General features: G+C 52.6%; 2 protein-coding genes across 3 annotated transcripts; one reads left to right on the top strand and one right to left on the bottom strand.

Moving 5' to 3' along the window:
- Positions 1 to 1,109: 1,109 nt before the first annotated feature.
- On the top strand, positions 1,110 to 5,098 carry SLC25A35 (solute carrier family 25 member 35). The gene is made up of 6 exons (XM_030861477.2): positions 1,110 to 1,243; positions 2,106 to 2,502; positions 3,405 to 3,470; positions 3,927 to 4,079; positions 4,436 to 4,570; positions 4,725 to 5,098. The coding sequence occupies exons 1-6, from the start codon at positions 1,176 to 1,178 to the stop codon at positions 4,896 to 4,898; spliced, it is 993 nt and encodes a 330-aa protein (XP_030717337.2). The 5' UTR covers positions 1,110 to 1,175; the 3' UTR covers positions 4,899 to 5,098.
- A 208-nt stretch (positions 5,099 to 5,306) lies between these two features.
- On the bottom strand, positions 5,307 to 6,751 carry RANGRF (RAN guanine nucleotide release factor). 2 transcript variants are annotated; one of them, XM_030861478.2, is made up of 5 exons: positions 6,537 to 6,751; positions 6,331 to 6,447; positions 5,973 to 6,129; positions 5,797 to 5,882; positions 5,307 to 5,574 (listed from the first exon to the last, which is right to left on the bottom strand). In XM_030861478.2, the coding sequence occupies exons 1-5, from the start codon at positions 6,611 to 6,613 to the stop codon at positions 5,451 to 5,453; spliced, it is 561 nt and encodes a 186-aa protein (XP_030717338.1). In that variant the 5' UTR covers positions 6,614 to 6,751; the 3' UTR covers positions 5,307 to 5,450. The 2 variants fall into 2 exon arrangements, with proteins under 2 accessions (XP_030717338.1, XP_030717340.1); XM_030861480.2 differs by lacking the exon at positions 5,797 to 5,882.
- Positions 6,752 to 16,110: the final 9,359 nt, after the last annotated feature.

The raw sequence follows: 16,110 nt of genomic DNA, 5'->3' as shown, positions 1-16,110 counted from the left end.
TCGACACTCACCAAGAGATGAATTCAGTTTTCTGAGTGTCAATCCCAGCCAGCAGGTGGAGGCATTTGGGGAGCATCCCTTGGAAATTTTCAGGGGACCCTTTCAGAGCCTCTCCTGAAAAGCCCCGTTATCTGCTCCACCCCTCGTGCCTAGCCCAGAGGCTCAATGATTTAGCAGTACACTGGGGAGATAAGACCCAGACTCAGTCCCCCAGCCCCGGGGGGGGGGCATCCAAGAACTCCCAGAGTACTGGAGGACTCAGAGTAAACAACTGCTAATCAAATGAGAAACAAGGGTAAATCCCTGAGGAGCAAAGCAGGATGGAAGTGGCTAAAAAGCTTCAAGGATCAGGAGATGAAGTTCAAGATGAAGAGTGATTTGGAGGTCACCAAAATAAGGGTGCAAGGACTTTCACCGGCAGTGGGAACAGGATACACACGGGCACAGGGTGACTGATAATTGAGCATCTAGAGAAAAATGCAACACTTTCACTCAGGTTTGTGCAATAAATAATTATCATTCTCACTTTACAAAGGAGGCTCTGAGATGTTAAGTAGCTTGCCCAAGGCTACCCAGCTGGTAAGCAGGAAGACCCAAAGTGGAACTCCAAAGGCCTCTGAGTCTAAGTTTGGTGGCTGCCTCACACACTGCTGCGCCCCCTTGCCTCCTCCTCCCGCCCCAGAAGACATCCCCTATCCTCCTGCCACCTTTCTCCAAGCCTTCCCCCCTCAACCCCTTCCCAGCTAGCTTCCCTAGTCTCTTTTCTCAGAAGTTCTTGCGTAATTAACCATTACCAGGCTCAGGAACTAGGAAAGGAAGGAGTCCAGAGTCTCAGGACCTCTCCCACCACTCGCTGGCCCTGTGTAACCTAAGCCCAGGGATCAAAATCCCGCCTTACTTAGCCTGTCTGGCCTTCTCCCTGGTTTGCTGTGAGGATCAAAAGAACGTAGGGATGTGACTATGTTCCCTCGCCATCCTTCGGGACCCCTTCCTCCGCGCCCGCAGCCACCACACCCCCGCGCTGGAACCTACAAATATTTTACCAAGCCTAAGGAGATCTGTCCCGTCCAGTAGGTGTGTCCCACCTGCCTCGCGGGAGGAGCCGCAGTTTCCGGGCTCTCCTGGCGCCTGAACCAAGAGGGAGTGGACCTACAGTTTGGCAACCGCATCCGGCGATGACCCGGGATACAAGGCGAAGGAGGGGAGCCCTCCGCCCGCAAGAGCAGCAGCCCAAAACATGCAGGTGAGGGACTGCTGCCTCCGTACTCGGCCTCTGCGCCCATCCAGTAACCCAGGGTCCAACCTCTCCTCCCCGCCAGTGATAAAACCTCTGCTCCCCGGGGACCCCTCCCAGCACTCCGAGTCCGCAGCCCAGGCATTGGTACCGGGGTGGGGAGAGTTAATTCCAATCGCCTCTCTGCAGATTCCGGAGGCCGGGTCGCCGAGAGCACCTCCCATTGGTCGCAGAGCCGGCTCGGCGCTGATTGGCTGAGGCTCTCGGCTGTGGCTCCCCATTGGGCGTCGCTCTCCGGTGATTGGAGTGTGGCGGCCCGGCCTCCGCAGGCTCCCTGGGGTGAAGCTGCTGCGGGCTCCGGCCGTTGCCTGAGGGCGCTCATACCCGGCCGGAGCCTCGACTTCCTTCCCCGATCCAGACCTCGTTGCTGTCCGGGGACGCCACTGGATCTTCTCCTGGATCCTTTCCCTCCTTAACCTGCAGATTTTCTTTTTCCTTCCTCCCTGGCTCCGGTTTCCCAGCTCCGCGTTTCCCTCACCTACTCCCGGCCCCCATAGCCGGCCATCCTCAGCATCCCACCTTACGCCCTCCTGGCTTCTGCCCCTCCTTGACCTCAAATCCCTTGATTAACAAGTCCCCGTCATAACCCTCTCGCCAGACTCTCCTAAACTCATATTTCTTCTCTCTTTGCCATCTCCTGACTCCCAAATTCCAGCTAACCCTTGACCTCTTGACATTTGACCCTGACACTCTTGACTCCAGACTTCTGCATTTCTACCTCCTGCAGCCTGGACTGCTGGAACTGAGGCTTTCCCCTGATTTTCTGACTCCGTTTCTGAAGCTCATTTTAACTATCTTACCCCTGGGCCAGTTCCTGCTACTGCTGTCCCACCATGGACTTCTTGATGAGCGGCCTGGCAGCCTGTGGGGCCTGTTTGTTCACCAATCCCCTGGAGGTGGTGAAGACCAGAATGCAGCTGCAGGGAGAACTTCAGGCCCCCGGGACCTACCGACGACACTACCGAAACGTCTTCCATGCCTTCATCACCATCGGCAAGGTGGACGGCCTGGCAGCCCTGCAGAAGGGCCTGGCCCCTGCCCTCTTATACCAGTTCCTGATGAACGGCATCCGGCTGGGCACCTACGGGCTGGCTGAAGCTGGGGGCTGCCTGCACACAGCTGAAGGCACCCTGAGCCCTGTCCGCAGCGCAGCAGCTGGGGCCCTGGCTGGGGTCATGGGAGCCTACTTGGGGAGCCCCATCTACATGGTGAGAAGAAGGGTCTTGCTTGGGGCCTTCAGGGCAGACCTTTGGTGTAGGGTGGGTGCCTGGGCCTTCACAACCTGATACTGAGGTTGGAAATGGATTTGTGTAGGGGAGGGTGAGGAATTTGATTAACATACATCAACGGGTGTGGGGATCAGGGGAAGTCCTGGGCGTTACAGAGTTACTATCCCACAGTCTGCCCCTTTGAGTTAATCTGGTATCGGTGAAGGGTCAGGAACCTGAGCCCAGAAAGGGGAAGCGACTAGCTCAAGGTCACCACAGCTGCTTGTTGCTAGGACTTGGCCCTGCTTAGCGCTCTTTCTGGAAAGACGTTGGGAGGCAATGAGTTCTGTAGAAGGAGAGGCAGTCTGGTCTCACTCCCAGAGTATGAGATTCGGGGACAGTGACTGGAGTTCTCCAAAGTCAGCTGGACACATGCCCCCCACAGGGCTTGGGGGCCAGAGAGCAAGTTTTGCCGATGACCCCTCACAACCTGCCCCAGAGCCTGATGGGGAGCCTGGTCATGATGGTGGCTGAAGATCCTGTCTGCCGGTCTGGGAGTAGGAGCTGGCATGAGAGGTTGGACACCAGGTCTTGCCTAACATGAACAGTCTTAGGAATTGTTGCCATTCTCCAACCTCTCCATCCCCGCCCCTTCCCCCAAGGGAAGAAGGATGTAGAGGGGGTGGGGTGTCTTGCAGTGCTAGGAGAGCCATCCCCTGGGACTGGAGCCAAGGGACACAGTCTCATGACCAATTTATTAGGTGGGAACAACAATAATTATCAGGTTAGAAGGATATTCATTACCGAACACCCAGAGGAAGTGTGAAGGGGTCAGGCATTTGGCTGTCTGAGGTGGGGGGCTGGCCGCTGGGCCACAGGCTGTGATACTCTCTCGTCTCCAGGTGAAGACACACCTACAGGCACAGGCAGCCACAGAAATTGCTGTGGGGCACCAGTATAACCACCAGGTGAGGGTTTTCCAACCCGCTGGCGTCCCTGCCCATTCTCTTCCATTTTCCCCAGGTTTCTGCCTGCACCCAACAGCCGCAACCCAGCCACGGCTCTGCCCAGCCCATCAGTTCGGCCCTACTCTGCCCCTGGAGTCCACCCAGACCCTCTTATCCCCATGTTCCCTGTTCCTCTAGCTTCTGCACCTATTTCTCTTGTCCCATTCTCCTGACCTGCTAATGTCCTCACGTGCATATACCCGGCCCTGTTCTGGGGTGGCGAGGGAGGGAAGGTGGGTTGGCAGACAAGTGAGGGCCACATTCATGCTCAAAGCCCACATGGCACTGGTTGTCTAGACATCGGGTGCCTTTTATGGACCCATCCTTGGCACTGTTAGGGGGTGGCAGCCCCTGATTCCTGGGTGACTGAACCCCGCCCCCATGGTTTTTTCTCTGCCCTCCCCCTCCCCCAACCAGGGCATGTTTCAGGCGCTAATCAAGATTGGCCAGAAATATGGTCTGGTGGGGTTGTGGCGTGGGGCCCTGGGCGGCCTGCCCCGAGTTATCGTCGGTTCCTCCACCCAGCTGTGCACCTTCTCGTCCACCAAGGACCTCGTGACCCAGTGGGAGGTACTGCCTGGGAAGGGGGTGGGGCCACCCTGGGAATGCGGGCAGGGGGAGGGCAAGCTGAAGTGGGCTCAGCTTGAAGAGGGACAGTGCCAACATTCAATGTGAGGGAGTGGCAGGAGGGCTTGGGGGGATCACTGTCTCTTTACAACCTTCCCACAGTTCTCTTGTCACTTCCTCCCAGGTGTACCTGAGTCCTCAGGGCCTTCCGCTCTTCCTCCTTCACAGTGTTATCACCGGTGGGGTGGAAGCTCCCTGAGTTACCAGCTCTCCACTGTACCTGCAGCACAGGGCCTGGGCTTTCCGAGGGCTTGAATGATTGGCTGACTGACAGAGCTCTTCCTCCCTCCCCCCCTTAGATATTTCCACCCCAGAGCTGGAAGGTGGCTCTGGTGGCCGCCATGGTGAGTAGCATTGCGGTGGTCCTGGCCATGACACCCTTTGACGTGGTCAGCACAAGGCTCTACAACCAGCCCACAGATGCTCAGGGCAAGGTAAGGGAGTGCTCTGGGGTGCAGGACAGCAGGGAAAGCCAGGGGGTGAGGGAAGCAGATTGTGGGTGCAGGTAGGAAGCCTAAAATGCAGGCTGCTGAGGTGAGGCCTCTGGTGGGCTCTGACAAACTCTGCTCTTCCTCTTCAACCTTTCAGGGCCTCATGTACCGGGGCTTGCTGGATGCTCTGCTGCAGACAGCTCGGACAGAGGGCATTTGGGGCATGTACAAGGGTATAGGTGCCTCCTACTTCCGCCTCGGCCCCCACACCATCCTCTCCCTCTTCTTCTGGGACCAGCTGCGCACACTCTACTACGTGTATACCAAATAACAACAGCCACTCTTCCAACACTCCACCAAGTCGGCACTCCTTGGACTCTTCTGACTCCATTGTTATGACCTGGTGACTTCTGACCAGATAATCTTTCATCCATCAGAGGGGAACCACCAACCCCACTCCCCATCTGTTTTCTCAGGGTTGAATCACTACAAGGGATCGTTTCCCTCCCTTCCTTGGGTGTTGCTTTAAACCTTCCCTACCCGTACCCCTGTGAATTTCACACCCCTCTCTCAGGGCTGAACCAGTCACTGCAAAGTGTATTTCCTCCCTTCCTCCACTGCCGGCCTTGGGTCCCTTCTGATCCCATGCACAATTTTAAACTCCACCGTCCAAGACCAAAGGGAATTGGGGGGACCCAGGTGTTCTGTTGGATTCAAAGGCGCAGAGATTATATTGGTTATAAAGCAAGTTTATTTCTGCAGAGAGGAGGTGTCTTATGTTTATGCACTGGGAAGGAATTAGGGGAATATATCCAACCCTTTGATCCCCTTGCAGAACAGAGGCCCGAAGTCTTCAGAAGCAGCATGCAGCATTTCAGCGTCCTTACTGGGGACCAAAGATGTTGGGATCGTGAAGGGTCAGACTGGTCACCAACTGTTCAAAGTCACCCAGGCTCCAGGGCGGAAGCGACAGATTTTCAGGGCCAAGAGATGACCTATTCTCAGGGCTTGGGGTGAGGAACAGATAGAGAGAGAACATCATCTGGGCCTTGGGCTTGTAAATTCCCATTTCCTGTTTCCCAGAGGACCTGGTTATCTGTGACCTCAAACCCCTGGCCCACTCCCACTTCCTTGGAGGACCCCACCAGCCAGTCTCCCTACTCTGCCCCTCCAAGCCAGTTCTCCTGGGGACCCAGTCATGAGCGAGGTGCCCTTTCTGTTCTCCTTACGGGGGCTGATTGAAGGTGAGCAGGAAATCAGTCTGGTACTGGGGCAGCCGCAGCAAGGCCTGGTACAGTGTCACATACTTTGCTACCTAAAGTGATCAGAGTCAGGATGCTTACCTGATTCCCTACAGCCACCCCCTTCACCCCTCCAAGACGTCTCACACTCCCCTGGCCCTCACCTGCTGGTTTTCTTTAGCTACCTGCTGCTTGCCAGAGAGGATCCAGGCTTCTTGACAGCAGCCCCTCAGGGCCAGGTTCTCCAAAAGGAGGGGCTGCACAGCCTCCACTTGCACAACCCTAGCCTCCTGCACCCCGCCAACGTCCTCAAAATGGTACCTGGAGTTGGGGGAGCAGGGTCAGGGAGGGGCATTTCTCACTGCCCCTTACAAGCATCTCATCCTAAACTTCGCTCATTTCTGGTGACGTGGTGTTACCCTTGGAGTTCTCATTGCCCAGATTAACCGTCCCGCCACAGGCCCCGCCCACTCTTTCGGCTCTGGTCCTCCCATTGGCCAGCCGCGGGCCCTCCTCCCTCACCGCGCTGCCTCTTCGCCCTGCACGTGGGCCTGCAGCTCCAGAAGTTCCAGGATCAGGCTCTGGTCTGTCACGCGATGACAGAAAACTTCTTGATTGTCCGGGACCGGTCGAAGGTCGCTGAAGAGAGGCGAGGCAGGCCCTGGTTGACCCCGGCTACTTCCCGCAACCCACCTGGTCAGCCTCCTTTGGTGCCCGGGCCTTCTTACCTTACGTCGATGGCCCCCGGAGGGAGAGTGGCGGAGAAGGCGCCCCCGAACAGTGGGTAGTCTCGCGTGGGCTCCATGGGCCTGAGACTAGGGTATGGGCATTAAAGATTTAAAAGAAACCCACGTGGGGCCACTTGGCATCACCTCCGTTTCGCAGCAGCCCCGGCCCCCTTCAGGTCTTCCTCTGCTCCTGATCCTTTAGGATTTGGCCCCGCCCCGCGATCACGCTGGCCAATTGGCGCCCGCGCCTTGGGGGGGGCGGTGCCCCAGCGGAGCTCCTCCCGGAAGTCAAGCTCTTAGAAGGGCGCGGGGCGGGACTGCGGGGTCCGCTAGGAGCTGAGACTTCGGTTTAGGTTTTGTGACTCTCTCGTGGTCACTAGACCGCGCCCGCCGGTCTCCTCCTTCTAAAGGGGTCGCACTTTATAAGAGTGTTGCCTGAGACCCACCTTAGGGGCCGTTGCTCGTCCAAGGGACCGATGTCTTGTGGGGTCTCCTGAGTTGGTGGGGATAGTTTCAGGGTCTCCCGTATCACTCTCTCCCGGGCCTCTTGACAGGGAGTGAGCTGCCAGCCAGTTAGCTAATTCCCGGATGCATGGAATTAGGGGAACAGTGGGGCCAGGTGTGCGGGGCCGGGTTAGGATTCAGGCCTCACGCCTTCCTGAAAGCAAGACCCAAACCGGTGATTATACATCTAATCTCCCTCAAATCTTCACCTTGGGAACTGAGGTGAGGCGAGGGGATGGAGGGGTGGGGAGGGAGGCGTTGCCCACCCCTTACACACACGCCTGGACGAAAGCACAGAATAAACTTTTTCTTTTATAGATTTTTAGAGTGTTCTTAAAGTTTCAGCTCAAGTGTATCCTCCCAGCTAATTGCGCCATTCATCTTTGATCCCCAGCACCTGGCAGAGCGTTTAGAACATAACAGACCCATGGTGTACTGTTGAGTGACTGAATAAACCCAACAGGGTGAATTTTGGAACCCAGGGGACCACCCATACCCTCAGGGGTTCTAGATGTCATCCACTTCACAGCCAAAAACTGAGCAAGAGGATTCTCATCCTGAGGCCATCCTGTTACTGACCAGGGTTCTTGGCCTCCTTAATTAATAGAAATTGATCAGAGGCCAGACAAGAAATTCAGGCAAGGCTTTATTGGGGCCCCTGCTGCAGCAGGGGGAAGTGAGAGCAAACAACAGTTTCCCTTGCTTGCTGGCTCCCTGAGGGTGTTCTTTATGTGGGTGAGGGTAGGGGTGTGTCCAGGGGTAAGGCCAGAGGAAGGCTTTGGTGGTTTTCCCACCCCATAGGTGGTGTGTGCAGGAGGCATGCGCAGTACCCTGCTTTGGCTCCGGGCTCTTCAAGAGTGGCAGTTGGGTTTTTTGGTTTCTTTGTATCTTTTATCCAGGATTTGTCCCGACTGCGCATGCGTGCAGTTATTTTTAGTCCCATACAATTTCTTTGTATTTTGTTGCTGGAGGAGAGGGGTGTCCAGGTGCAAGCACTGCAGCACCGCAGCAAAAGGTCCCATGTTGCAGCCTGTATCACTAGAGCTGGCTATTTCTGAATGGGAAAAGAATATGGGACAAAGCATGGGCTCAGAAGGTTTGCAGAACAGGAACAGTGAGAAAAGAATTTTGTATGTGATCAGGATTTTCTAAGGTTGGATTAACTTTAATTAGGGAAATAGACTTTATGAAGATCAGGCTGATGCAAGACTGGATTTGGTTTCTGTCTCTCATAAGAGAATAAAGTTGTCCTGGAATGCTGCTTTTGATAACAGATCGTGTGAGTTCCTGTGCCTTTAAATGATCTATATTTACTTTTGATTTTTTTTCCCTACCTTGGCTCAAGGAATCAATATTGTTTGACAGCAACCTATCATCCTATCCAACCGGGTGTTTTAAAACCTTTAAAAAATTTTGACAGACTTGCCAAATACATCATGGCTATTCTGACCCACTGTTGTATGAAAAGGAGCGTATACTGAGGAAGTCCGGGGAACACGCAGATGGCCTACTGGCCACCAATCCACACCACCAGATTTATCAGGTGGATGGGGATGCAATCCCAGAACATGATCCACACTGGGACTATGAATACCGTGTAGGCCAGGCTAGGATGAGACATTCTATTACTCGTTTATCAGAAGGAATGAAAAGGTGTATGGTGAAGCCGTGATAAGGTCTGAGAGGTTACACAGGAAAAAGATGAAAACCTGGCAGTCTTCCTGAGCCGGTTGACAGAGGCATTCAGGAAGGACACCAATACAGACCCTGAGTCTGCAGAAGGGAGGACACTGTCGGCCATGCATTTTATCACCCAGGCTACTCCTGATATCCGGAGAAAATTACAAAAGCTTGAGGCTGGGCCCCAAATCCCATTGTCAACCCTGGCAGAGGAGGCCTTCAAGGTCTAGAACAACCGAGACTTAACGGAGGAGGGCCAATAAGATGAGAGGCTAATAAAGAAAAGGCAGCCTTTGGCTGCTCGGATCCACCCACCACCTCGAGGGGACCCTGGAGGGCCGAGAAGGCGGGACAGACCACCAAGAAACCACCTGGGCCCAAACCAGTGTGCCTTTTGTCTGAAGGAGGGGCACTGGAAGGGGGAATGCCCTGAGCGCCCTCCTGTGGGACGCCCGAGGGGCAAACCCGACTGGCCCCAGTTCCTTGTGAATCTCTCAGATGAGAAATTCCCACACACTGACTGACGGCCCGGAACGATCGCCTGCCCAGCTCCAGATCCAACTCGATCCATCCTCATTTCTCCAATGGAGCCTCGGGTCACCCTCCCTGTGGCAGGAAGGAGAACTGAATTTCTTGTAGACACTGGAGCTGCCTGCTCTGTTCTGACTTGGCCAGCCGGCCCCTTCTCCAACCATGACTGTACTGTGACACAAGTTGATGGACAGCTAAAGGTAAGGCGATTTACGTCTCCCCTTGCCTGCGGAATCGGGTCTGTTATTATTACTCATTTTTGTACATGCCAGAATGCCCTGTCCCTCTCCTCAGGAGAGATGTGCTAAATAAGTTAGAAGCTAGTGTATTCTTAGGACAGGGTGAAGTCCAAGGAGGTAAAGAATTCGAACAGAGAGTGCATCTATCAGTAGCCCCAGATGACCCACCTGTTGGGCATCAAAATATTCCCCAAGACATCCCTCAAGAAATTAGAGAACAAGTAGATCCTGCAGTTTGGGATACCTCCGTGCCAGGAAGGGCAAAATGTGTTCCCCAAGTAAAAATAAGGTTAAGGCCTAGGGAAAAATACCCCTGGAAGAGATAATATCCTTTAAAGCCTGAGGCCCTGAGGGGAATCCAACCTAAAACACAAACTCATTAGGCCCTGCCAATCACCTTGCACCACCCCGATCCTCCCTGTTCAGAAGCGTGAATGTGGGAGTCATCCCTATTCACCCTCTGGTGCCAACCCACACATACACCCTCCTCACCCAGGTGTCAGGGAGCGCCCAGTATTTATTTCTCTGTTATGGACCTCAAATATGCATTTTTCTGTATTCCCCTACACCCAGACTCTCAATACCTTTTTGCCTTTGAATGGAGGGACCCTGACCCCCTGGAGGTTACCCAATATACCGCAGGGTTTTCGGGACAGCCCCCATCTTTTTGGAAATGCGTTAGCAAGGGAACTGGAGGTACTGAGCCTTGAGAAAGGAACTCTGTTACAATATGTTGATGAGTTATTGATAAGTAGTGAGACCAAACAAGATTCAGATCAAAATACTGTTAGGGTCCTAAATTTTCTGGTGAAAAGGGGATATAAAGTCTCTCCAACCAAGGCTCAGATCTCATAGCAAGGGGTTCAATGTTTAGGATTTGTTTTGACCCCAGGGGCATGAGTCCTGGCCATAGATCGAAAAATAGCAATTAGTACATTACTATCTCCAACCACAAAGAGGCAACTCCGAGGCTTTCTCCGGGTGGCTGGGTTCCGTCGTGTCTGGATTCCAAATTATGGCCTTGTAGCAAAACCTCTATATGACGCTCTAAAGGGAGGAGAAAGGGAATGCCTTCAATGGAATAAGGACCGCCAGCAGGCCTTTGAGACTCTAAAGCCTGAGTTGATCAGAGTACCAGCACCGGGGCTTCCACGTTTGGACAAGCCCTTCACCCTATACGTTCACGAGAGGTCAGGGAGAGCACCAGGAGTCCTGACCCAAAAGCTGGGACCAGATCAGAGACCAGTGGCTTTCTTTTCATAACAACTGGACTCAGTGGGCCTGGGATGGCCAAGCTGCCGGCGAGCAGTAGCAGCTGCAGCCCTGCTGGCTAATGAGGCTTCCAAGCTCACCCTGGGACAACACTTAGATGTGTTGACCCATCATCAGGTACAGTCTGTGCTGGAGGTCAAAGGACATCATTGGTTGACTAGAGGAAGGTTAACAAGATATCTGTCCCTCCTAATGGACACCCCCGACATTACCTTAAAGGTGCCAAACCCTGAACCCAGCAACTCTGCTTCCAGCAGTGGAGAGTGGAGACTTACTGCACCAGTGTATAGAGATCAGAGGACAAACTTACTTACTCCAGCAGGCCTGATCTTCTAGATGAGCCTCTTGACAGCCCTAAGGTCGAATGGTTTACTGATGGGAGCAGTTTTCTAGAAATGGGAGCCAAAAGGCAGGGTATGCCACAGTTAGTCTAGATGAAGTCATAGAAGCCAGGGCCCTGCCACCCCCTGCTTTTGCTCCAGGCTCCTCAAAAGTGGCAGTTGGGTTTTTTGGTCTCTTTAGTCCAGAATTTACCCCAACTGTGCATGCACACATAGTTATTTTTAGTCCCATAGCATTTCTTTGTATTTGGTTGCTGGAGGAGAGGTGTGCCCAGGTGCAAGCACTGCAGCACTGCAGCAAAAGGCCCCAGGTCCCAGCCTGTCTGCCCATTGGGTTCCAAGTGCCGATCAGACCTCTGGACCGTAATCATTTTGTGACACTGGGGCCAAGGGGCACATATTCTTTGGTCCCTCACCTTACCAGGCCTTAAGCAAAAGGCTGAAGATATAAAGGCTATTAGGACAGAGCCCCTGCCTCACCAGGAGTATACAAAGAACAGTAGAGGACACTCTGAGTCTTAAAGGTTGACTCAGAATTCACCAGGGCAACCTAGGGGTATTCTAGCCAAGGGGAACGTCGGGAGCAAAGACTGGGAAATGAGAGGGCCCTGCTTTGGGGAGTGTAAGTATATCAGTTTGGCGAGGGTGCCCTGGGGAATGGATGGCAGGGAGCTGTGAGGCTGGAGGGTTGGCCACGGTCAGGATGTGCTGAGGAGCGTGGACCCCTCACTGCTGACAGCCAGCATCAGACTTCTCTCGGAGGTTCATTTCCTCAACTTTAAAACATTGTTAGGAGTAAAGGAAGTACGGATGTAGTTGAATTGAATCTGTTTTGGGGCAAAGAGAGTGGACTAAGTTTGATCCATGAGCAATTAGAAAGAAGAGGGGTGTGTTATAGACCCCCAAGGGAGAGAAGGCGCCTGGACGTGGGGAACCGAGGGAGCCAGGTCACAGGGGTCAAGCCCATGCTGCCTCCCTCACGTAGGGGGTGATGTACCTCTCTATCCCTCCCTCCGTTTCTGCTGGCTTGCATTCTGCTCCCACCTGGCCCCCTCTGGCAATACTGGCTCTGGCTGCTTGGTGAGCAGTCAAGCAGGTAGGGAACCCTTGGAAAGGGACCTGCAAGGACATAGAAATTAACAGGGCCCTGGCACCGGGCACAAGCGGTGGGGGCCTATTCGTGGGCCAGGAGGAGGTCAGACTAGATTAGGAACACTGAGGAGAATCCCCCCAGCTTCCTCGTTTTGGGTCTCTGGCACATTAGGTGTCATGCTCTGCTGTGAGCCTCTTGTGCATCTCGGGATGCCTGGCCCTCCACCGTTCTGGAGCTCTTGGGGCGCAGGTTAGGTGGGCTCTTGCAGATGGTAGGAAGCAGACCTCCAGGAAGTGACAGAGGTGCAGGGCGGGACCTCCTCTGGGAGAGTGGGGTGGAAGGAAACCCTAACTTGGCAAGTTCCTGCTCTTGACTCCACTTTCCTCTCCCTCACCTTTCACCTTTTTCTCCATGTCTGTCACTTCTTCTGGCCTTCCCAACCGCTGACTCCCCCTGCGTGTTCAAGTTCAAACTTCCCAAGAGACAGGATCAAATTGGGTCAGTTAGTCACCATCCAATCTGAAAGTACCTATTTGGCCAGCTCTCCTGCCTGTCCACTTGCCAGACACGGACGAGATCCCTTCCTTGTCCAGCTGGCTGTGGCTAGGATGACCAGTGTCATGGGAGAGATCTCAGAAGGCTGAGATGGCCCGAAGCTACGTTTCTCAAGAGGGTGTGAGGGTGTGTCCAGCTCTCAACGCACTGGTTTGAAGTAGGCCTGCAACTGATTGATGCTGTACCCCTGGGACTTTCCCCTCTTCCAATGCCCTGCATGCAGGTGATGCAGTTTTTTTGCTTTGGGGACAGTTTTCTCAGAGCCCCCACCTCCCCCCACCCCATCACCTTAGAGGGCACCAAGAGGTGGAAGTGATGGACTTGGACCAGAGAGGTAACTCAGTGCGCAAAGTCAAGCATCCCTTTGGGAAGAGTAAGGACAATATATATTTCTACCAAGCAGGGTTTTTAACTTTTTTGCTTCCATACACCCCCTTGGCAGTATGGTGAAGCCCATGGACCCCCCCCTACTCAGAATAATGTTCTTAAATTCATAAGATAAAATATATAGGGGACTTCCCTGGCGGTCCAGTAGTTAAGACTCCGCGCTTCCACTGCAGGGGGTGTGGGTTCAATCCCTGGTCTGGGAATTAAGATCCCACATGCTGTGTGGCCAAAAATAAATTAATTAATTAAATTAAATGGATAAGCAACAAGGATAATATGTACAGGGAAATATAACCATTATAAAAAAAATAAAATATATAGGAATACAAAGAAAATTAAACTATTTAAATACAGTTATCAAAATTAAAAAACAAAATTGTAAATGGAGTGTAACCTTTAAAAACTCTGTGTGTGTGTAAATTGGTATATATATATACACACACACATATATATATATATATATACACACATATATATATATATACACACACATATATATATATATACACACACATATATATATATATACACACATATATTGGACTAAACGTAGATGTCTTCAGTATACTTTGTATGTTTTTAATATTTGAAGAGAGTTTTTTGAATCTGTGCATTTTATTTTTTCAATCTTATTTTACAAATTCCTGTTCTATAAATAATAGGGTATTTCAGATAGAGAAACTGAAGGCACTTTGCCATTTGGTGATGAAATGAAGGGCAGAAGATTTAGAAAAGTACATGTACCCAAACCCACAAAAAACCAAAATTATAAACTCATGTCTAATGTGTCCAGTGGTCAAAGACTTTATACGGCTGCCAGAATTGCCAAATAATTTTAATAAAAGTGGATTTGAACATAAAAAATTGGTGTATATATATACATGTGTTGGTGTGTATATATATATGTATGTGTGTGTTGTGTGTGTGTGTATATATATATACACACACATACACAATTGGTAATTGTGTGTGTGTGTGTGTGTATATATATATATATATATATATATACCAGAATTGTATTATAGTACATCCAGTTGGTGTTAGACCAGTTAGGGGTGAAATGGAAGATCTCATTGTAATATCCCAAGTTTGGGGTGCTGAGGGTCTGCACTAAGCTGGTAGAGGTGGGAGAGGAGGAGATGAAGCCAGATAAGCAGAAAGCAGGGGCAGTAATTATACGGATGATACACAAAGTATGGAGCAGAAAGAGCAGGTTCAAAGGTGGAGACTTTGCCAAGAAGAACGGAGACACCAATGACGGAAATAGGGCTTCTGATGCAGGGTTTGATGGTGGACAGGGCAAAGAGGAGAGAGGGCTTCCGTTCTTGCCCCCAGGTCACAATTTGGGCACTTTACCCTCTGTCCCCCACTCGCCAACAGTGGAATTCTGCGATGCATCGCTTTTCACTACGGGATTATCATTGGCCAGCAAAGCAGGGATGCCTGCGCCGTATGTCAGTGCTCTGTACCATTTCTTCATAAGGCCCCTGTGTCTAGAGCTAGTGAGCTACACACGTCCCCGCCACCCTCAGAATGAGTTACGTATTCTTCCGACTGAGTTCTGGCAACTCCCAGTGTTGACTCCTTAACCTGCCCTCCTGCATCTCACACCTGTTTCTCAGCATTTATTCCAGAAATGGGAGGAGGTGGCAACTTGGACGTGGTCAGATGGGAGAGGTGGTGTGTGGTGGTGGACATCCCCCTGGTGACCTGCTTAGAGTCTGAGGGAGGTGGGGGTGAGGGGCTTGGGGGTTGGTCCCATCACTGCGTTTCATAATCTGGTGGGTCCTCATGGAGAGGGGGATGCCCATCACATCCTCGAGGGTAAGGAGAGGTTTCCTCGGGCTGTGACCCAGGCCAGGATCCTTGTGTCCTTAACGCAGTGGGGATGTCCCCTGTTCCTTCCCTTGGAACCTCCTATAAGGTGCCATTGGGAGTCCACGGGGCCGCAGCCCCCAAAGTGCCACATAATTTAGCTCTTTTCACCTGCTGTTTAGCCAAGCCATTTCCTTGTAACCTTCTGCAGGGGAGGTGTTTGGGAGTGGGGAGGGCTGTCTGTACTACGTTGGGAAAGGACCTAGGGGAGAGAAGGGTTTGCCTCGCTGTGAAGGTGGGGTCAGCAGAGCTAGGACTCAGTGGTGAGGAGAACAGGCTGACTCCCTAGTCCCTTCTGTTGCCCCGGATACCTTCCCAGGGGCATCCCAGGATGCTCCAGTGACTTGGGCAGTGGGAAGCCACTCAGCCTGTTAGACTGTAAGGTTAGTCTAAGGTTAGTCTCAGCCTCCTCTTTTGCTGCCGACCCCTTCAATGTTGGGTTACCGGGCTCTACTCAGTGCTCCCAGATCACCTTCCCCACGCATAGGCCAGTGCCTCCCAAACCTTCATCTCCATCCCAGATCTCTTCTGACTACCTGGAGGACACCTCCATTTCTGTGTCCCACCGACACCTCAAACTCAACACATCCTAAGCAGAGCACATCATCTTCCTCCCGTATCTGTGCCATCTCCCGTGTTCCTATCACAGTTAATGAAATTATCACCTACCCAGTGGTCCAAGCAAAAAGTCTGGGCTTCATCATCAGCTCATCTCTCTCCTCCCTTCACATCCAGTGCCTGGTGATTCTACCTCCTGATGTCTCTTTTTTTTATATATATAAATTTATTTTTGGCTGCATTGGGTCTTCGTTGCTGCACGTGGGCTTTCTTTAGTTGCAGCGAGCGGGAGATACTCTTTGTTGCGGTGCGCGGGCTTCTCGTTGCTGTGGCTTCTCTTGTTGTGGAGCACGGGCTCTAGGCGCGTGGGCTTCAGGAGTTGTGGCTCGAGGGCTCTAGAGTGCAGGCTCAGCGGTTGTGGTGCACGGGCTCAGTTTCTCCGCGGCATGTGGGATCTTCCCGGACCAGGGCTCGAACCCGTGTCCCCTGCATTGGCAGGCAGGTTCTGAACCACTGCGCCACCAGGGAAGTCCCTCCTG

This window comes from Globicephala melas, chromosome 20 (genome assembly GCF_963455315.2).
Source record: "Globicephala melas chromosome 20, mGloMel1.2, whole genome shotgun sequence".
Taxonomy (NCBI): Eukaryota; Metazoa; Chordata; class Mammalia; order Artiodactyla; family Delphinidae; genus Globicephala; species Globicephala melas.
This window is presented reverse-complemented; position numbering and strand designations above follow the sequence as displayed.